Source organism: Ranitomeya variabilis, chromosome 1 (genome assembly GCF_051348905.1).
Source record: "Ranitomeya variabilis isolate aRanVar5 chromosome 1, aRanVar5.hap1, whole genome shotgun sequence".
NCBI classification, from domain to species: Eukaryota; Metazoa; Chordata; class Amphibia; order Anura; family Dendrobatidae; genus Ranitomeya; species Ranitomeya variabilis.
The window spans coordinates 850150980-850174094 of NC_135232.1; the positions used below are offsets into that span (position 1 = coordinate 850150980).

At 45.2% G+C, this 23115-nt stretch overlaps 1 protein-coding gene across 1 annotated transcript in view; it reads right to left on the bottom strand.

Moving 5' to 3' along the window:
* Nucleotides 1–23115, bottom strand: part of GC (GC vitamin D binding protein) — a 319641-nt gene that overhangs the window by 150030 nt on the left and 146496 nt on the right. Inside the window, exons 3-5 of the mRNA XM_077276816.1 lie at nt 17781–17913; nt 1633–1844; nt 534–666 (exon numbers count right to left, since the gene is read on the bottom strand). Of these exons, the coding sequence (XP_077132931.1) occupies nt 534–666; nt 1633–1844; nt 17781–17913 (478 nt within the window). The remainder of the gene's footprint in view (nt 1–533; nt 667–1632; nt 1845–17780; nt 17914–23115) is intronic.

Sequence of the window (23115 nt, forward strand, 5' to 3'; positions counted from 1 at the left end):
GGGATTAGTGATGTGCTTATGGAGCGATAGTGTTAAATGCCGCTGTCAGAGATTGATAGCGGCATATTGCAATTCCACCCGTTAGGGGTACATGTCAGCTGTTGAAATCAACTGACAAGCCAGAAAAAATGTGGGCTCAGCCCCGGAGCCCACATCAAAGGGTAAGACCCAACATGCACTGTACATGTATGTCGCAAGTCATGAAGGGGTTAATAGTGCATGCGTTTCTGTCTCCAACAATAGTGTAACTGTATATTGACAGTAAAGCAGTGTTAAAAAAAAGAACCAAGAAGTTCCTGTTCTCTCTCTGTGTGTGTAGATGGAGCACATTTTTACTTTCACTTTGAAAGCTAACAGACAAGATGCTAAGATCCATAAGAAATACCAGTTGTTAGCTGTGTTATCTTTGTTCCTGTACTGGACAGTGCTGGACAGTGCAGAGATTAATCCGCTACCAACAATACGTTTGATCATAACAATTGAAATGGTTAAAATAGAGAACACAATAATCAATAACATAATGAGAAGCCCACCTTTTTCAGAAAGCATAATGTAGACTTGTCAGATGTGCAACAATCCTTTACCATGCTCAAATAGTTTTCTGTAGAATTGATGATAACAGGAAGCGGCGTTTGTGCATAATTACTGGAATACTCATATAAAAATCTGGAAGGAAAGAAGTAATTCACACTTTAATGATTATTTTGATCTTCTTCATTTTGGACCTCAGTAAAGTTTAATTATTTTGCTCAGCTGCAGGCACAGAGAGAAGAGGATCCCTGTGCATGAATAATATGAGGGCTCTTTTCAGTCTAATACTTTGTTTTATTTCTGCTTTGGAAGCAGAAGTGAGCCACCTTACCTCTTGGGTGCCTATGGCACTGCACAGGTTCCTCCAAATTTATTTGCATGCCCGATTTGCCCTGTGCTTTAAAGGAATGATGTGCTTTTAGATCATTTTTATTTCTTACAAGGTTACTTGAAAAAATATTGCCTGCTGCTGGGATTCCCAGAAATCAGCTAATCTGCATGGAAACCTGGCAGGAAATAGTAAATTTCACTGAAGTGTTACCTAGCGGGAAATTAGGCGAAAAATCGTGCTTCTATTGGACACCTCTAATCTGGGAAGAGATGATGTCAGGGATGAAAAGGAGCCCTGTTGAATTTCAACAGCGGATTGTTTTGTTCTCCCTGAAAAATTATCTGGCAGTGACTTTCTTAGAGAAAACAGGAGTGCTCGGCCAAGCTGATAGTGCCAATGATGGAGGCAGGAGAGTTAGCTTTTGGCTGTGCAGTCATTCGAGTAAAGCCATATTTATACTGTGCTGCATAGCTCTGTTAAGATTTCATCCTCTTACTAATAATTCAGGTGAACTACAGAGGTTTAAAATTTTAAAAATGTAAAGCTTTAGAAAAATCCAAACTATTCATGCTCAATATATTTATGCAGAATTCTGGTAAAGATCTGAAAAGCTTGTCCGAGAGATGATTAGATAAGTATCAGTCACTGTAATAAAATATACATCATTCAATGCATTCCCAGTTGGCTCAGTGAGAACACTGACAGCAAGCCTATTGTACTTATATACCCGCTTTTTGAAGACATAAAAGTCATAATATATTTTGACTTGCCTCGTGGAAAACATTTGCGCATCAGTCTTAAAGGCATCACATACTTCTTCATTAGATTGTTCCACATAGGTTGGAAATTCTTTTGGAGGTTGTTTTAAGTCAGCCAAACAGAGTTTTCTTTCAAGACCCTTGTGAACACAGCAACTTGTAACACCAGGGTGTTTAGGGAATGGAGACTTCGGATCACAGGACTTAGCTGACAAAGCAGATGCCTTAAGACAAAAATAGTGTGCAGTTAATAAGTGACATCTAGAAATATAAATTGACAGGCAAGAAAATGTAACAAAATAGTATGTAAACTATAGCAAAGCAAAATATGAACAAAACAAATATATACATGGACCTATATATACATAGTGCTATGAAAAAAATATATTTTTTAATACATTCATATTTAATGTATTAAAGGGAACCTGTCAGCAGGATTGTGCACAGTAACCTACAGACCAGTTGGCACTGTTATACTGATTAAAATGATACCTTGGTTGATGAAATCCGTCTTGTGGTTGTTGTTTAATCTTTATTTGTAGTTTTCAGTTAACGATATTCTCATGCTCCGGGGCGGCCTGCGGGGGGCTTCTTGTGGTGCTCTGATAAGGTATTCATCTGTATGGCTTCTGACTGGTCACTGATCCCTCACTGACATGCCCCCTAGTTTACATAATGAATATTCTACATACATATAGCTTGAAAAGTAAAAACTCTTCAGCATGCTGGCACCCGTAGTGGCACTTGCATTGCAGCATGATCACATATGTAATGTACATGTAATTAAGCTTTCTGATGTAATCCTAATATTTATATTAAAAAAATCTGTGTGAAAATGGCACTGACCGCTCCTGCGCAGTAGCAGCTATCAGTGATCTGATAGTTGCTACTGCGCAGGCACCGGCGGCATCATCTTGCTAGAGAGAAAAAAAATCCTCCTCCAAGATGGCGCTGCCGACACCTGTGCAGTAGCAACTATCGGCGATCTCCAAAAGCTGCTATTACGCATGCACGGATGGTGGCATCTTGCTAGAGAAAAATAAAATTCCTCCTCCAAGATGGCGCTGCCTGTGCCTACGCAGTAGTAGCTATCGGCAATTGCTGATAGCTATATGTAGAGTATTCATTATATAAACTAGGGGGCAGGTCACCGAGGGATTAGTGACCTGTCAGAAGCCATACAGATCAATACCTAATCAGAGCACCACATGTAGACCCCCCACAGGCCGCCCCGCAGGACGAGCATATCACTAACACAAAACTGAAAATAATGATTAAACAACAACCACAAGATGGATTTCATCAACCAAGATATCATTGTAATCAGTATAACAGCGCCGACCTGACACTGTCTGTAGGTTACTGGGCACAATCCTGCTGACAGGTTCCCTTTAAACAATTATATTTTTTTCTTCAAAGCACTTTCCCATGTCACTATTATGAGAGTATGATATTTATCTTTCCAACTCCTTTATGGTTATTCTACCTACGTCTCCTTTCTTTCCAAAAAGGAGTCTGTGTATGTTTTGAGATAAGTTGTTTCTGGAATTTCTTTGTTTAACAGGACATAGAGATAGCACATAGAAAAGCGAAATAAAGAAGAGAGAGGCACACCTAGGGTGTAGATGATATTAACTTTAGCTAATTAGATGTGTGTATGCTAATTCCAGACTATATGAAGAGATAAGCTGAGCTAATTATAATGCTATAATGAATGTCCAATGAAAACCTATATACAGTGCCTTGCGAAAGTATTCGGCTCACTGGAACTTTTCAACCTTTTCCCACAAATAATGCTTCAAACATAAAGATACCAAATGTAAATTTTTGGTGAAGAATCAACAACAAGTGGAACACAATTGTGAAGTTGAATGAAATGTATTGGTTATTTTAAATTTTTGTTGAAATTCAAAAGCTGTAAAGTTCCAGGGAGCCGAATACTTTCGCAAAGCACTGTAAACACAGACTGATGTTGTTCTGATACTAAGCTTAGCATAGTTCTCTCCCTGTATGTACTTGGATTTTACTAGGGTTGAGCGAAACGGATCGTTCATTTTCATAAGTCACCGACTTTTGGCAAAGTCGGCGTCTCATGAAACCCGACCCGATCCCTGTGTGGGGTCGGCCATGCGGTACGCGACTTTCGCGCCAAAGTCAAGTTTCAATGACGCTAAAAGCGCCATTTCTCAGCCAATGAAGGTGGACGCAGAGTGTGGGCAGCGTGATGACATAGATCTCAGTCCCCACCATCTAAGAGAAGGGCATTGCAGTGATTGGCTTGCTTTCTGCGGCGTCACAGGGGCTATAAAGGGGCATTCCCGCCGACCGCCATCTTACTGCTGCTGATCTGAGCGTAGGGAGAGGTGCCGCTTCCTCAGAAGCAGGGATAGTGTTAGGCAGGGTACATTCACCCCCAAACCGCTTGTGCTGTAGCGATTTCCACTGTCCAACACCACCTTTTGTTTGCAGGGACAGTGGAAGCTACTTTTTTTTTTCCTCAGCGCTGTAGCTCATTGGGCGGCCCTAGAAGGCTCCCTGATAGCTGCGTTGCTGTGTGTGTACGCCGCTGTGCAAACCAACCGCTTTTTTCAAAGCACAAATCCTGTTGTTCCTTCCTTTCTGCACAGCTATCTTGTTTGTTTGTCCACACTTTTGTGTGCAGCAGTCCTTTTTATAGCTGCCTGCCATACTTTTCTGAGATTACTGCAAGGAGATAAAGATTGGCAAGTCTGCCTCTGTGCCACTGCTGTGTGTGGCATCTGTCTCTCATTGTGTGCCACAGAAAACCTAGTGTGTAATACTGGGCCATTTTTTTTTATTCTCCCTGAAAAAAAAAAATAGTCGGAGATAAAGATTGGCAAGTCTGCCTCTGTGCCAGTGCTGTGTGTGGCATCTGTCTCTCATTGTGTGCCACAGAAAACCTAGTGTGTAATACTGGGCCATTTTTTTTTTTTTTTTATTCTCCCTGCAAAAAAAAAATTGTGGGAGATAAAGATTGGCAAGTCTGCCTCTGTGCCAGTGATGTGTGTGGCATCTGTCTCTCATTGTGTGCCACAGAAAACCTAGTGTGTAATACTGTGCCATTTTTTATTTTTTTATTTATTCTCCCTGAAAAAAATAAATAGTGGGAGATAAAGATTGGCAAGTCTGCCTCTGTGCCAGTGCTGTGTGTGGCATCTGTGTCTCATTGTGTGCCACAGAAAACCTAGTGTGTAATACTGGGCCATTTTTTTTTTATTATCCCTGAAAAAAAAAATAAATAGTGGGAGATAAAGATTGGCAAGTCTGCCTCTGTGCCAGTGCTGTGTGTGGCATCTGTCTCTCATTGTGTGCCACAGAAAACCTAGTGTGTAATACTGGGCCATTTTTTTTTTTTTTTATTCTCCCTGAAGAAAAAAAAATAGTGGGAGATTAAGATTGGCATTTCTGCTAGAGTGCCGGTCCTGTGTGTGCCATCTGTCTCAAATTATTGGGGCACAGAAAACCTAGTGTGTCATACTGTTAATTTTTTTTTTTTTTAATTCTCCCTGAAAACAAAAAATAGTGGAAGATTAAGATTGGCATTTCTGCTTGAGTGCCGGCCGTGTGTGTGCCATCTGTCTCAAATTATTGGGGCACAGAAAACCTAGTGTGTAACATTGGGCCTAGTTTTCCTTTCAGTGTCAGCCACCTATAAAGGTGTATATAAATCCTACAGAAGTTTGAGTTCATCTTATAAGTTGTTTTACAGTAACAAATACCGTTACTTTGGTTACGTTTTGCAAACAATGAGGAAGTCTGGTGGAAGAGGTCGTGGCCGTGGGCGGTCATTGTCAGCTGGTAATGATGGTAGTGGTGGTGGAGCATCAGGTGGTCGTGGTAAAAGCAGTACAGCACCTAAGTCTCGAGTTGTTGAGCCAGGTGCGTCGTCTGGCTACACAAGGCCTCAAACGCTCCCTTTTCTGGGAGTAGGAAAACCGCTTTTAAAGCCGGAGCAGCAAGAACAAGTTTTGGCTTTCCTTGCTGACTCAGCCTCTAGCTCTTTTGCCTCCTCTTCTGAAAGTGCTAAATGTAAAAGCAGCGCGTCGTTAGTGGATGTTCACGGTCAGGGACAAGTCGCTTCCTTGTCTTCTTCACCCAGAACAAGAGAGAAGGATGAGTCAGGAGACACAATGGGTTACTCCATGGAGCTCTTTACACATACCGTTCCTGGGTTAGACAGTGAAACAGTTAACAGGCCATGCCCATTAGAAGTTGAATCGGACATGGAGTGCACTGATGCACAGCCACAGCCAGATTACTATGCTGTTCCTTTGACTCAGACCAGAACATTGCCCTCGCAGTGTACTGAGCCAGAATCAAACCCAGCTGAGACTATGGTGCCCCGTCACGAACGCTATACCACCGGCTTACACGGTGACACAGACGAAGTTGCACATGAGATAGAAGAGGAGGTCATAGATGACCCAGTTGTTGACCCCGATTGGCAGCCATTGGGGGAACAGGGTGCAGGCGGCAGTAGTTCTGAAGTGGAGGAGGAGGAGCCGCAGCAGGCATCAACATAACAACAGGTTCCATCTGCCGGGCCCGTATCTGGCCAAAAACGCGTGGCAAAAACAAAACCAGTTGGAGGACATCGTGGCCATCCGGTTAAAGAAGCTCAGTCTGCAATGCCTGAAAAGGTATCCGATAGTAGAAAGAGTGCAGTCTGGCATTTTTTTAAACAACATCCAAATGATCAGCGCAAAGTCATCTGTCAAAAATGTTCAACTACCTTAAGCAGAGGTCAGAATCTTAAAAGTCTAAATACAAGTTGCATGCATAGACATTTATCCACCATGCATTTGCAAGCCTGGACTAACTACCAAACGTGCCTAAAGGTTGCAGCACCCTCGGCCAATGAAGCTAGTCAGCAACGCTACATCCCTTCCCTCACTGTAAGCCCACCATTTCCCGCAACACCTGCAGTATCTGTGCAGCTTTTGTCTCCAGGCCAAAGCAGTCAGGGAATCACCAGGTTCATAGTAGGAAACACTGCATGTAGGGCACCGGCAAGAATACCATCTCCAACCCTCTCTCAGTCTGCCATGCACCACCGCTAGTTCCACGATCTCCAGCTCTCCAGTCCAGCTCACCCTACATGAGACTCTTGTTAGGAAAAGGAAGTACTCATCCTCGCATCCGCGTACACAGGGTTTGAACGCCCACATTGCTAGACTAATCTCATTAGAGATGATGCCCTACCGGTTAGTTGAAAGGGAAGCTTTCAAAGCGCTGATGGACTACGCTGTACCACGCTACGAGCTACCCAATCGACACTTCTTTTCTAGAAAAGCCATCCCAGCCCTCCAACAGCATGTTAAAGACCGCATTGTCCATGCACTCAGGCAGTCTGTGACTACAAAGGTGCACCTGACAACAGATGCATGGAGCAGTAGGCATGGCCAGGGACGTTACGTGTCCATCACGGCACACTGGGTGAATGTGGTGGATGCAGGGTCCACAGGGGACAGCAATATTGGGACAGTTCTGCCTAGCCCACGGTCTAGGAAAGAGTTGGCTGTAGGCGTTCGCCCCCCCTCCTCCTCATCCTCCAGCAGAAGCGAGAGCTCGTCCGCAGACCGCAGTCGCACGACCAGTCCATCCACAGCTGCCACTGTTGCACACCAGGTGTCCCATTATGGGACAGCTAGTGGCAAGCGTCAGCAGGCTGTATTGGCAATGAAGTGTTTGGGCGACAAAAGACACACCGCGGAAGTTCTGTCCGAGTTCTTGCAGAAAGAAACTCAGTCATGGCTGGGCACTGTACATCTTGAGGCAGGCAAGGTAGTGAGTGATAACTGTTATGATGAGCTGATGGTTAGGAGCACTAGGAATGACCTGATGAGCAAACTAGTAATACAGGACAAGCTCTGGGAAGTGGGAACTTTGCTGACCGCAACCCCTAAACCTATCACAACAACTAGAAATAGCCGTGGAGCGTACCTGATTCTGCCTAGACGCCTCTTCACAGCCTAAGAGCTAACTACCCCTAAAGAAAGAAAATAAGGCCTAACTTGCCTCAGAGAAATTCCCCAAAGAAATAGGCAGCCCCCCACACGTATTGACTGTGAGTTAAGATGGAAGTCACAAACACAGGAATGAAATAGGTTTCAGCAAAGGAGGCCAGACTTAACTTAAACAGACTTGAGGATAGAAAAGGTATCTTTGCGGTCAGCATGAAAAACTACCAAAAAAATCACGCAGAGTGTGCAAAAGAGACCCCACACCGACTCACGGCGTGGAGGTGCCACTCTGCATCCCAGAGCTTCCAGCTTAGCCAGGCAGAATCATGATAGCAAGCTGGACAAGAAAACAGTGGTAAACAAATAAGCTAGCAGGGACTTAGCTTTTGCTGGAGTAGACAGGTCATCTGAAAGATCCAAGAGCAAACTGAACCAGTACTAGGACATTGACAGCTGGCATCAAGTAACGATCTGAGTGGAGTTAAATAGAGCAGCAAGCCAAGGCCTAAACGAGATCAGCTGGAGAAGGAACCTCAGAACCAGCAGCTCCACTCACAGCCACCAGAGGGAGTCCATGAACAGAACTCGCCGAAGTACCATTCATAACCACAGGAGGGAGTTCGAGAACAGAATTCACAACAGATAACGGAAGGAATTTCATGGCTGCCATAGCCCTTTCCCAACTGAAACACATTCCTTGCCTGGCTCACACCTTAAACCTGGTGGTGCAGTGCTTCCTGAAAAGTTATCCGGGGTTACCCGACCTGCTCCTCAAAGTGCGCAGACTTTGCTCGCATATCCGCCATTCGCCCGTACACTCCAGCCGTATGCAGAACTATCAGCGGTCTTTGAACCTTCCCCAGCATCGCCTAATCATCGACGTTGCAACAAGGTGGAACTCCACACTGCACATGCTTCAGAGACTGTGCAAACAGAGGCGTGCTGTTATGTATTTGTGGGAGGATACACGGGCAGGCAGTTGGATGGCAGACATGGAGTTGTCAGGTGTGCAGTGGTCGAAGCTACAAGACCTGTGTCAAGTCCTTCAGTGTTTTGAGGAATGCACACGGCTGGTTAGTGCAGACAACGCCATAATAAGCATGAGCATCCCCCTAATGCGTCTGCTGATGCAAAGTTTGACACACATAAAGGAGCAGGCGTCTGCAGCCGAGGAAGAGGAAAGCCTTGATGACAGTCAGCCATTGTCTGGTCAGGGCCGTGTAGAGGACGCGGTAGTGGGCGAAGAGGATGAGGAGGACGAGAAGGATGATAGGGATGAGTACTTTTTTAATGAGGAAGCTTCTCCTGGGCCAACAGAAATTAGTGGCATTGCAAGGCTGGTTCTGGTTTTTTAAGGGAGACAAGTGACGTAGATTTGCCTGTAACTGCCCCTCAGACCAGCACAACCGCAGATTTGACAACTGGAACTTTGGCCCACATGGCAGATTATGCCTTACGTATCCTCAAAAGGGACCCACGCATTATTAAAATGATGACCGATGACGATTACTGGTTGGCCTGCATCCTTGACCCTCGCTATAAAGGCAAATTGCAAAATATTATGCCACATGAGAACCTCGAACAAATATTAGCAACCAAACAAGCAACTCTTGTAGACCGTTTGATTCAGGCATTCCCAGCACACAGCGCCGGTGATGGTTCTCAAACGAGCTGCAGGGGGCTGCAGGGCAGAGGTGTTAGAGGTGCACAAATCAGATGTGGTGTTGGACAGAGGGGTTTTCTGACCAGGTTGTGGAGTGATTTTGCAATGACCGCAGACAGGACAGGTACTGCAGCATCTATTCAAAGTGACAGGAGATAACATTTGTCCAGTATGGTTACTAACTATTTTTCATCCCTTGTCGATGTTCTCCATCAACCGTCATTCCCATTTGATTACTGGGCATCCAAATTAGACACCTGGCCTGAATTGGCAGAATATGCATTGCAGGATCTTGCTTGCCCAGCAGCTAGTGTGCTATCAGAAAGAGTATTCAGTGCTGCTGGTTCAATATTAACCGAAAAAAGGACTCGTCTGGCTACCCAAAATGTGGATGATCTAACCTTCATTAAAATGAACCACTCCTGGATTTCAAATTATTTTGCCCCACCTTTCCCGGCTGACACCTAGCTTTCCTATAAAAAGGTCTTGCTTGTGGACTGGTCTTACTGAGTGTTCCAATCTCTTAATTTGCAGCAGCTGTTTGTCCAGCATACAACATGTTTACACCTCCCTCAATGGGAAAACTCCCCCCACGGGGCCGTGGTCTCGCCACTTGGCGCAAGCACCCGTTAGAGTGCCGTTTGTCTGAAGAGGTGGGTGTGCCCGCTTTTGGTCGACGGCACTGCCACTGGGTCCCTCATAGTACAATAAAGTGTCTCTGGCGGTGGTGGCGCGCACCCAACGTCAGACGCACCGTTGTAATATGAGGGGCCCTGGGACGGTACCGCCGGCCACAAGAGAGTTCACCCCCCCAGCTCAAACTGTGCTCTACCACGTGCAAAATTATCTCTCACAGCTCCACCAATGTTTAGTCTATGCGCTGACATCATTCAATGCCTGGCACTGACAATAACAATTTGTTGACATCTATGATGCTAGTTAAAATAGTCTGGGTCAGTGTCCTATATTGACACCAGTAAATACTTACTGCCAAATTACTATGTCAGAAACTCAGCAGATGAGCCCACCCCTGTACCTAAGTATGCCACACTTTTGTTTTTTTGGTTTGTTGTTTTGCGAGACATTAACATCTATTTATTTTTTGGGAGTACTAACTGTGTCAGACACTCCTTGCAATCGTCCTCCGCTGACCACACCAATGCTGCCTGTGTACCCCTGCGAGATAACTCTAAGTGCCTTGAGCCTATTTTTATTTATTTTAGGCCTAGTAAGCCTGTCTGCGGTCCCTCCTTGCAATCCTCCTTCACTGACCACAACAATGCTGCCTGTGTACCCATGTAACCTATTTAAAACTGCATAGAGCCTATTTTTATTTATTTTAGGCCCAGTAAGCCTGTCTGCGGTCCTTCCTTGCAATCCTCCTCCGCTGACCACAACAATGCTGCCTGTGTACCCCTGCGAGATAACTCTAAGTACCTTGAGCCAATTTTTATTTATTTTAGGCCTAGTAAGCCTGTCTGCGGTCCCTCCTTGCAATCCTCCTCCACTGACCACAACAATGCTGCCTGTGTACCCATGTAACCTATTTAAAACTGCATAGAGCCTATTTTTATTTATTTTAGGCCCAGTAAGCCTGTCTGCGGTCCTTCCTTGCAATCCTCCTCCGCTGACCACAACAATGCTGCCTGTGTACCCCTGCGAGATAACTCTAAGTACCTTGAGCCAATTTTTATTTATTTTAGGCCTAGTAAGCCTGTCTGCGGTCCCTCCTTGCAATCCTCCTCCACTGACCACAACAATGCTGCCTGTGTACCCATGTAACCTATTTAAAACTGCATAGAGACTATTTTTATTAATTTTAGGCCCAGTAAGCCTGTCTGCAGTCCCTCCTTGCAATCCTCCTCCGCTGACCACAACAATGCTGCCTGTGTACCCCTGCGAGATAACTCTAAGTACCTTGAGCCAATTTTTATTTATTTTAGGCCTAGTAAGCCTGTTTGCGGTCCCTCCTTGCAATCCTCCTCCACTGACCACAACAATGCTGCCTGTGTACCCATGTAACCTATTTAAAACTGGATTGAGCCTATTTTATTATTTTAGGCCTAGTAAGTCTGTCTGCGGTCCCTCCTTGCAATCCTCCTCCGCTGACCACAACAATGCTGCCTGTGTACCCCTGCGAGATAACTCTAAGTACCTTGAGCCAATTTTTATTTATTTTAGGCCTAGTAAGCCTGTCTGCGGACCCTCCTTGCAATCCTCCTCCACTGACCACAACAATGCTGCCTGTGTACCCATGTAACCTATTTAAAACTGGATTGAGCCTATTTTATTATTTTAGGCCTAGTAAGTCTGTCTGCGGTCCGTCCTTGCAATCCTCCTCCGCTGACCACAACAATGCTGCCTGTGTACCCCTGCGAGATAACTCTAAGTGCCTTGAGCCAATTTTTATTTATTTTAGGCCTAGTTAGCCTGTCTGCGGTCCCTCCTTGCAATCCTCCTCCACTGACCACAACAATGCTGCCTGTGTACCCATGTAACCTATTTAAAACTGGATTGACCCTATTTTATTATTTTAGGCCTAGTAAGTCTGTCTGCGGTCCCTCCTTGCAATCCTCCTCCGCTGACCACAACAATGCTGCCTGTGTACCCCTGCGAGATAACTCTAAGTACCTTGAGCCAATTTTTATTTATTTTAGGCCTAGTAAGCCTGTCTGCAGTCCCTCCTTGCAATCCTCCTCCACTGACCACAACAATGCTGCCTGTGTACCCATGTAACCTATTTAAAACTGGATTGAGCCTATTTTATTATTTTAGGCCTAGTAAGTCTGTCTGCGGTCCCTCCTTGCAATCGTCCTCCGCTGACCACACCAATGCTGCCTGTGTACCCATGTAACCTATTTAAAACTGGATTGAGCCTATTTTATTATTTTAGGCCTAGTAAGTCTGTCTGCTGTCCCTCCGTGCAATCGTCCTTCGCTGACCACACCAATGCTGCCCGTGTACCCCTGGAACCAATTTAAAAGTTCATAGAGCCTATTTAAATATTTTATTTAATATGAATAAAGCCATGATGGACTACGCTGTACCACGCTACAAGCTAACCAGTCGACACTTCTTTTGCGAGAAAAGCCATCCCAACCCTCCACCAGCATGTAAAAGACCGCATTGTCCATGCACTCTGGCAATCTGTGAGTACAAAGGTGCACCTGACAACAGACGCATGGACCTGTAGGCATGGCCACGGAAGATTACGTGTCTATTCTGGCGCAATGGGTTAATGTGGTGGATGCATGGTCCACAGGGGGCAGCCTACTATGTCTGTCTGCAGTCCCTAATTAAAATTGTACTCAATTCAGGTTTTCGGGCTTTTTTAAAAAATAGGAAACTGCATTTGGGCTACTAGTTTGGTTGGGGCCTACTAGTAATGTCTGCAATTCCTGGGTGTTCTCCTCCTCCTTGGTGTTCTCCTCCTCTTGGTGTTCTCCTCCAGGTTTCCTTGTCTGAGCTTCAACCTTCTGGCTCTCATTAAGTATTTGTTGGTAAAAATTGGTGGTTGGGGCCTACTAACGGTGTCTGCCGCTCCCTGGTGTTGTCCTCCACTGTATGAATCTGAGCTTCAACCTTCTGGCTCTCATTAAGTATTTGTTGGTAAAAATTGGTGGTTGGGGCCTACTAACGGTGTCTGCCGCTCCCTGGTGTTGTCCTCCACTGTCTAAATCTGAGCTTCAACCTTCTGTCTCTCATTAAGTATTTGTTGGTAAAAATTGGTGGTTGGGGCCTACTAACGGTGTCTGCCACTCCCTGGTGTTGTCCTCCACTGTCTAAATCTGATCTTCAACCTTCTGGCTCTCATTTAAGTATTTGTTGGTAAAAATTGGTGGTTGGGGCCTACTAACGGTGTTTGCCGCTCCCTGGTGTTGTCCTCCACTGTCTAAATCTGCGCTTCAACCTTCTGGCTCTCATTAAGTATTTGTTGGTAAAAATTGGTGGTTGGGGCCTACTAACGGTGTCTGCCACTCCCTGGTGTTGTCCTCCACTGTATTTTTAAATGTAACACTACAGTTGCCATACTACTTGGGTTGGGGCCTAGTAACGGTGTTCTCCTTCTCCTGGGTGTTCTCCTCCTCCTTGGTGTTCTCCTCCAGGTTTCCTTGTCTGAGCTTCAACCTTCAGGCTCTCATTAAGTATTTTTAAATGTAACACTGCAGTTGCCATACTACTTCGGTTGGGGCCTAGTAACGGTGTTCTCCTCCTCCTTGGTGTTCTCCTCCAGGTTTCCTTGTCTGAGCTTCAACCTTCAGGCTCTCATTAAGTATTTTTAAATGTAACACTACAGTTGCCATACTACTTGGGTTGGGGCCTAGTAACGGTGTTCTCCTCCTCCTGGGTGTTCTCCTCCTCCTTGGTGTTCTCCTCCAGGTTTCCTTGTCTGAGCTTCAACCTTCAGGCTCTCATTAAGTATTTTTAAATGTAACACTGCAGTTGCCATACTACTTCGGTTGGGGCCTAGTAACGGTGTTCTCCTCCTCCTGGGTGTTCTCCTCCTCCTTGGTGTTCTCCTCCAGGTTTCCTTGTCTGAGCTTCAACCTTCAGGCTCTCATTAAGTATTTTTAAATGTAACACTACAGTTGCCATACTACTTGGGTTGGGGTCTAGTAACGGTGTTCTCCTCCTCCTTGGTGTTCTCCTCCAGGATTCCTTGTCTGAGCTTCAACCTTCAGGCTCTCATTAAGTATTTTTAAATGTAACACTACAGTTGCCATACTACTTGGGTTGGGGCCTAGTAACGGTGTTCTCCTCCTCCTGGGTGTTCTCCTCCTCCTTGGTGTTCTCCTCCAGGTTTCCTTGTCTGAGCTTCAACCTTCAGGCTCTCATTAAGTATTTTTAAATGTAACACTACAGTTGCCATACTACTTGGGTTGGGGCCTAGTAACGGTGTTCTCCTTCTCCTGGGTGTTCTCCTCCTCCTTGGTGTTCTCCTCCAGGTTTCCTTGTTTGAGCTTCAACCTTCAGGCTCTCATTAAGTATTTTTAAATGTAACACTGCAGTTGCCATACTACTTCGGTTGGGGCCTAGTAACGGTGTTCTCCTCCTCCTTGGTGTTCTCCTCCAGGTTTCCTTGTCTGAGCTTCAACCTTCAGGCTCTCATTAAGTATTTTTAAATGTAACACTACAGTTGCCATACTACTTGGGTTGGGGCCTAGTAATGGTGTTCTCCTCCTCCTGGGTGTTCTCCTCCTCCTTGGTGTTCTTCTCCGGGTTTCCTTGTCTGAGCTTCAACCTTCAAGCTCTCATTAAGTATTTTTAAATGTAACACTACAGTTGCCATACTACTTGGGTTGGGGCCTAGTAACAGCGTTCTCCTCCTCCTTGGTGTTCTCCTCCTCCTTGGTGTTCTCCTCCAGGTTTCCTTGTCTGAGCTTCAACCTTCAGGCTCTCCTTAAGTATTTTTAAATGTAACACTACAGTTGCCATACTACTTGGGTTGGGGCCTAGTAACGGTGTTCTCCTCCTCCTGGGTGTTCTCCTCCTCCTTGGTGTTCTCCTCCAGGTTTCATTGTCTGAGCTTCAACCTTCAGGCTCTCATTAAGTATTTTTAAATGTAACACTGCAGTTGCCATACTACTTGGGTTGGGGCCTAGTAACGGTGTTCTCCTCCTCCTTGGTGTTCTCCTCCAGGTTTCCTTGTCTGAGCTTCAACCTTCAGGCTCTCATTAAGTATTTTTAAATGTAACACTGCAGTTGCCATACTACTTGGGTTTGGGCCTAGTAACGGTGTCTGCCGCTCCTTGGTGTTCTCCTCCTCCTTTGTGTTCTACTCCAGGTTTCCTTGTCTAAGCTTTAACCTTCAGGCTCTCATTAAGTATTTTTAAATGTAACACTACAGTTGCCATACTACTTGGGTTGGGGCCTAGTAACGGTGTTGTCCTCCTCCTTGGTGTTCTCCTCCTCCTTGGTGTTCTCCTCCAGGTTTCCTTGTCTGAGCTTCAACCTTCTGGCTCTCATTAAGTATTTGTTGGTAAAAATTGGTGGTTGGGGCCCTACTAACGGTGTGTGCCGCTCCCTGGTGTTGTCCTCCACTGTATAAAGCTGAGCTTCAATCTTAAAGCTCTCATTAAGTAGTTGTTTTTAAAATGTGTGGTTGGGCCCTTAAAACGGTGTCTGACGCTACTGGGTTTTCTCCTGTTTTGTTGTCCCGACCTTCAATGTTCAGGCTTTCAGCTTACATTTTAAATAATTAAACTGCAGTTGGCCTACTACTTTGGTTGGGCCTAGTAACGGTGTGTGCCGCACCTTGGTGTTGTCCTGTGTTATTTTCCTGACCTTTAATCTTCAGGCTTTCGGCCTTCATTTGTAATATTAAACTGCATAGGGCCTACTTGTGTGGTTCGGCCCTACTAATGGTGTCTGTCTGCCGCTCCTGGGTTTTCTACTCCACTGAACTAAGCAATGCCACCTGGTTTTTCCTGTTACCAATTTTAACCTGCATTTTACCCACTTTATTATTTGGGCCTATATCAGTGTTTCCGCCTCATCCTGCCCATTGCCCAGCCGGTGCTAGATGAGTCTTGTGGTACTTTGACCCAGACCACTACATTCCCCTTGCACGCTACACAGCCACAATCTGACCCTGCTGAATGTCAGGTTCCCCTTCCCGCATACTATACCACCTTACACAGGGACAAAGAGGAAGGTGCAGATGAAAGTGCAGGTTTCTTCAACAGGTAGGGGGGCATACTCGTTGGCAACGTCACAGGCACAGGGCCCCTCAGAGTACGCAAAAGTGTCGCTGCCGGTGGGAGGCGCCCCCGCCGTGCAAACACACCACCGTACTTTGAGGGGCCCTGTGCCAGTGCCAATGCGAACGAGTGGGCCTCCCTGCTTGCTCAGGATCACAGCACTTGCAAAGTTGAAATACCTCTCACTGCTCCACCGCCGTGACGTAGTCCACGATTCCTGGGCCCACTAAAACCTTGAAGCAGCCTTACCCCCCACAACTTTTGCCAAATGCCCCCCAATTTCCAATGCCCAGCTATTATTATAAAGTTAATTAAGATTGACAAGCTTCAGAAACAAGAATGGATGTTTTTGGCATTACAATGGGCACTGTAGGTGTTTTCCTGGCCTCCACTCACTGCCGATTATGCTTCCCCATTGATTTGCATTGGGTTTCATGTTTCGGTCGATCCTCGACTTTTCGCGATAATCGGCCCGACTTCACTCGACTCGACTTTGGACAAAGTCGGGTTTCGCAAAACCCGACTCGATCTTTAAAAAATGAAAGTCACTCAACCCTAGATTTTACAATTTAATTTGGAGCACACACAATGTCTCAGAACGTCACACATTACGTGGCAACACTATATAAAAAAAATCAGAAATATTATATTTCAACACTGCCCTCAAAGCCTAGTAGTAGCATTATACTTCCTGTTATAGAGTCATTTCAGCATTCTCATTATCATCATAAAAAGAATGAAAATGAAAGATAACAGCTCTATGTATCGTGTATAACACCATTCACAATAGGCATGTGCAGTAGGAGACTGCACTAATCGGACCTGAAGATAACATTACAATATGTGATATAGGTTATCTCCAATAGAGATGAGCAAACCCGAAGTATAAAGTTGGGGGTTTGTACCGGACACCTATTGTCCCATACCGAACTCCAAACAGGGACTTCTCCCTCAAGTCCATTTCAGTGTTCTACAATTGGATGCTGAGGAAAGAGATAGAGACTTTTTCAGCCCCCTAGCCCTTAGTAATACCATTTTGTGGGTCCCCATTGACTTCTATCGGGTTTGCGTTCAAGTTTGGGACTCTATTACCCGAACCGAACTTTGGACTAAAGTTCGTTTGAACCCAACGAACCCAAAAAATCCACTGGTCTTGTCATCCCAAATCACCAAGTCAGAGCAGTACAGATTTCTGCTGTCCATGCCGACAAGCGCCTGATCTGTCCTAAAATTCTAAGGCAGGTTTCTATCAGTATAATAAGATGGCCATTTTAATGTATCATAGTGATTACCGCCCAAGACAAAATGAATGTGATTTGCTAATTAAAGGTATTTTGGAGTGTATTCAGATTTTTTTGGAGGATTCCTTCATATTGGTTGTTTCATCATGTTATATGGGAAAATTTTACTTGTTGTAAAAAAATGATTGGTCTTAGAATCATTTGTAATTTTAGAGTTTAAGGTTAGCCAGGAGGCACGGGAGTGGTGCGTTCCTTAAGATTAAAGATGTAACAACCCTATAGCTGAAATAGATCATGAAAAACAATGATCAATGAAACCTAGCAGAAATATTTGTTCTTTGAGTTAAAAGGCAGCTTTTTCTACAGTAAATAGAGAATACTGAACGTGTCATTCTCAGATGATTCTTAGTTGTTATCAACAGGGCATCACCTGAAACACATTCTCTCCGTGTCCTGCTTTAATACATTTTTTAACTCTGAAAAAAAAATGTTTATTGACAAACTGAAGAAAAAAAACAGGTATAGAAAGAGAGACTTTATTGTTAAGAATGGAAGCATGTTATACGCTTACCCCATTGTCATAGCAGTCTGCAGCAGCTCCTTTGGCGCAGCATGTTGCTGCCAGTGAGACTATGGCTTTCACTAGGTGACCTATTTCTTCAAAAGTAGCATTGGAGTACTTCCTGCTGTTCATGATGACCGCTCTGGAAAGAATAAACCATATCAGTAGATGTATTCTCGGAAGCAGAAAATTCTAATGAAAACTCAGGTAATAAAAAAGTATATCCATTTATACAGATAGAGCTGTCAGAGCATAGTCCCATTTATTAATGTGGTATATTACCTGGATATTATGGACACAATCTGCTTTTAATAAATGGTGTGCAATACAGTAAAATATATAATACCACTACATAATATTAATTGTGCTTTGTAGTTTACAATCAGGATAACTACATTTTCTAAAATTAAAATTGAATGTATGAAAAAAAAGGCAATTTGCATGAAGCCAGGACTTGCAGCCTTCAAAATATTTCCTAAAATTTCCAATTTATTTAAATGACTATTCCCAAAATAAAAAAGCTGTTTTATCACAATGTGCACATACTGTATATTGTTGAATTTGTGCCTATATAACCCATTTTTAAATATGTCCTGTTTTGCAGATATCACCCTGCAAAAGATTCCCCTCAAACCTCTACTGTATTTACCATTCATTTTCCATTGGAACCATCCTGTAGTTCCAGTGGCCTTGGTTGATCATGTGCAGTCTCTCTAAGCTGGCTTCCTGCCAGCACAGTGTGCTGTGTCGAACAGAGCTTCTACTGTGAGGGATGGCATCATGGAAAGGGGCAGAGCCTATGTTATTAGAGTGCAGAGAGCGCACACCAGGAAGTAGCAGCAACGCGGGTGTACTCGTAACTAGGGTTGAGCGATACCGTCCGATACTTGAAAGTATCGGTATCGGAAAGTATCGGCCGATACCGGCAAAGTATCGGATCTAATCCGATACCGATACCCGATACCAATACAAGTGAATGGGACTCAAGTATCGGACGGTAAATCAGCCCTTTCTGTCCTTCTATATGGGGTTCTGGAGGGGGGGGAGAGTGTGGGCGGTGCGTGGGCGGAGACTGCGTGTCTCTGTGCGGGCGGGGTCTGTGCGGGCCTGCCAGGGATCTCATTCTATGCGGCCGGCGCTGTATGCCCAGGCTTGATGCAGCGTGCCGGGGCTTGATGCGGCGTGGGAGGGCTCTGCGGCGTGCTGGGGGGGTCTATGCGGCGTGAGGGGGTCTAAGCGGCGTGCTGGGGGGTCTATGCGGCGTGAGGGGCTCTCTGCGGCGTTCTGGGGCGTCTAAGCGGCGTGCTGGGGGATCTATGCGGCGTGAGGGGCTCTCTGCGGCGTTCTGGGGCGTCTATGCGGCGTGCTGGGGGGTCTATGCGGCGTGCTGGGGGGTCTATGCGGCGTGAGGGGCTCTCTGCGGCGTTCTGGGGCGTCTATGCGGCGTGCTGGGGGGTCTATGCGGCGTGCTGGGGGGTCTATGTGGCGTGCTGGGGGGTCTATGCGGCGTGCTGGGGGGTCTATGCGGCGTGCGGGGGTCTCAGCGGCGTGCGGGGGTCTCTGCGGCGTGCTGGGGGGTCTATGCGGCGTGCTGGGGGGTCTATGCGGCGTGCTGGGGGGTCTATGCGGCGTGCGGGGGTCTCAGCGGCGTGCGGGGGTCTCTGCGGCATGCTGGGGGGGGTCTCTGCGGCATGGGGGGGGTCTCTGCGGCGTGGGGGGGGTCTCTGCAGCGTGCGGGGGTCTCAGTGCGGGCATCGTCCGATGGGACTACAAGTCCCATCGGGCTATGCCTGCTACACTGACAGTGATTGACACATTAGCCAATGATGGGACAGTAGTAGTCCCATCATCCGGCTAATGTGTTGAATGAAAAAAAAAAAAATACTCCATACATACATTCTACATACATAAATACATATAGACATACAGTACATTCATACATTACATACATTACATACATGACATACATTACATTAAACATAGATTACATACTCACCATTACTTGTCATTTTGATCCCCGAAGCCAGTGTCATCTATAAAAAATGTGAAAAAAACAAACAACCAATATACTCCCTGTCCGCAGAAATCCACGAGCGTCCCACGACGATCTCCCGTGGAGAGCAGCAGCATCAAATAATGCGACCGCTCTCAAGGGGCTCAGAAACACAATGACGGGAGGAAGGTATCCTTCCGCCACTGTATTCCACTGTAAAAAAAAAAGTCCCTAGTCTCACTTTATGGCATTGCTGTATGAGACATTTTCCCATGCAGCAATTATATAAAGTGACACTTTGAACTCAGGTAACCTCAGTGATGCACTGCAGGAGCCATTGTCTCCTGTCAGTGTGTCACTGAGGGTCCTATAGAGCAGTGACATCACCCGATGTCACTGTTCTATAGGGGAGATCGTCGTGGGACACTCGTTATTAATTGGACTACGGCGGACAGGTAGTATGCGGTTTATTATTTTACGTTTTTTGCAGGCGCTGAAGTATGGTAAGTATGGTGAAATGAAGAATATTAAAATACTTTTTCCTAATGTGTGCGTGTTTTATTAACCCTTTTCTTACTATTGGATTAATAACGGATAGGCGTCTTATTGACGCCTCTCCGTTATTAACCCGGCTTAATGTCACCTTACGATAGCAAGGTGACATTAACCCCTTATTACCCCATATCCCACCGCTACACGGGAGTGGGAAGAGAGGGGCTAAGTGCCGGAATTGGCGCATCTTACGGATGCGCCATTTTCGGGGCGGCTGCGGACTGGTATTTGTAGCCGGGGGGGCCAATATCCATGGCCCCTCTCTAGGCTACGAATATCAGCCCGCAGCTGTCTGCGTAGCCTTTCTGGCTATAAAATATAGGGGGACCCCACGTCATTTTTTTGGGGGGTCCCCCTATTTTAATAGCCAGTAAAGGCTACGCAGACAGCTGCGAGCTGATATTCATAGCAGGCTACAAATATTGGCCCCCGGCCGTCGGCTTTCCCCCTCTGGCGCAGAAAATTGCGCGGGAGCCCACGCCGTTTTTTTCCATTTTTTTTTTTTTTAAATTCAACGCTCATAAAGGCCTCTTTCACCCTTGCGTCAGTACGGGTCCATCGCTATGCGTCGAGCCGACGTACCGACGCACGTTGTGAAATTTGTACACGACGTGGGCAGCGGATGCAGTTTTTCAACGCATCCACTGCCCATTCTGAAGTGCGGGGAGGAGGGGGCAGAGTTTCTGCTGCGCATGCGCAGTAGAAAATGGCAGACGCGACGGACAAAAAAACGTTCACTTGAACGTTTTTTCGTGCCGACGGTCCGCCAAAACTCGACGGATCCGTTGCAGAACGGACGCGACGTGTGGCCATTCGTCGCGATCCATCGCTAATACAAGTCTATGGGGAAAAAAAATGCATCCTGCGAGCACATTTGCAGGATCCGTTTTTTTCCGCCAGATCCGTTTTTTCAGTCGGATGCGTTGTTTTCCGCCAGATCGGTTTTTTTCCACCGGATCCGTTTTTTTCCGCCAGATCCGTTTTTTTTACATTGGATCCGTTTTTTTCTGCCAGATCTGTTTTTTTCCACCGGATCCGTTTTTTTCCACCAGATCCGTTTTTTTTCCGCCAGATCCGTTTTTTCCTGCCGGATCCATTTTTTTCCGCCAGATCCGTTTTTTCTCATAGAGTTGTAATAGCGCCGGATTGCGCCTGATGGCCACACATTTCATCCGTTTTTTGCAGGATTCGTTAAAAAAAACTGTTTCCGCCGGACGTAAAACTCATAGGAACGTTTTTTGTCCGTTATTTTTCATGCATGTTTCCATTCAAATCATGCACATTTTCCGTTTATTCCAAAAACCTCATCAAAACCTGCATCAAAACTGCATGAAAAACCGCACCAAAAACCTGCATCAAAAACAGCATCAAAAACCGCACCAAAAACCTGCATCAAAAACCGCACCAAAAACTGCATCAAAAACCGCACCAAAAACTGCATCAAAAACCGCACCAAAAACCTGCAGCAAAAAAGCACCAAAAACTGCATCAAAAACTGCATCAAAAACCGCACCAAAAAACTGCAGCAAAAAACTGCAGCAAAAAAAGCACCAAAAACTGCATCAGAAACCGCATCAAAAAGCTACATCAAAAACAGCACCAAAAACTGCACCAAAAACTGCATCAAAAACAGCACCAAAAAACTGCAGCAAAAAAAGCACCAAAAACTGCATCAAAAACCGCATCAAAAAGCTACATCAAAAACAGCACCAAAAACTGCATCAAAAACCGCACAAAAAACCTGCAGCAAAAAAGCACCAAAAACTGCATCAAAAACCGCATCAAAAACTGCACCAAAAACTGCATCAAAAACCGCATCAAAAAGCTGGAGCAAAAAAAGCACCAAAAACTGCATCAAATACTGCACCAAAAACTGCATCAAAAACCGCACCAAAAACCTGCAGCAAAAACTGCATCAAAAACCGCATCAAAACTGCACCAGTTTTTTATGCAGGTTTTGATGCAGTTTTTGGTGCAGTTTTTGATGCGGTTTTTGATGCAGGTTTTGGTGCTGTTTTTGATGTAGCTTTTTGATGTGGTTTTTGATGCAGTTTTTGGTGCTTTTTTTGCTGCAGGTTTTTGGTGCTGTTTTTGATGCAGTTTTTGATGCAGTTTTTGGTGCTTTTTTGCTGCAGGTTTTTGGTGCGGTTTTTGATGCAGTTTTTGGTGCAATTTTTGATGCGGTTTTTGATGCAGTTTTTGGTGCTTTTTGCTGCAGGTTTTTGGTGCGGTTTTTGATGCAGTTTTTGGTGCAGTTTTTGATGCGTTTTTTGATGCAGTTTTTGGTGCTTTTTGCTGCATGTTTTTGGTGCGGTTTTTGATGTAGTTTTTGGTTCAGTTTTTGATGCAGTTTTTGGTGCTTTTTTTGCTGCAGGTTTTTGGTGCGGTTTTTGATGCAGTTTTTGGTGCTGTTTTTTATGTAGCTTTTTGTTGAGGTTTTTGATGCAGTTTTTGGTGCTTTTTTTGCTGCAGGTTTTTGATGCCGTTTTTGATGCAGTTTTTGGTGCTTTTTTGCTGCAGGTTTTTGGTGCAGTTTTTGATGCGGTTTTTGATGCAGTTTTTGGTGCTGTTTTTGATGTAGCTTTTTGATGCGTTTTTTGATGCAGTTTTTGGTGCTTTTTTTGCTGCAGGTTTTTGGTGCTTTTTTTGCTGCAGGTTTTTGGTGCGGTTTTTGATGCAGTTTTTGGTGCAGTTTTTGATGCGTTTTTTGATGCAGTTTTTGGTGCTTTTTGCTGCATGTTTTTGGTGCGGTTTTTGATGTAGTTTTTGGTTCAGTTTTTGCTGCAGTTTTTGGTGCTT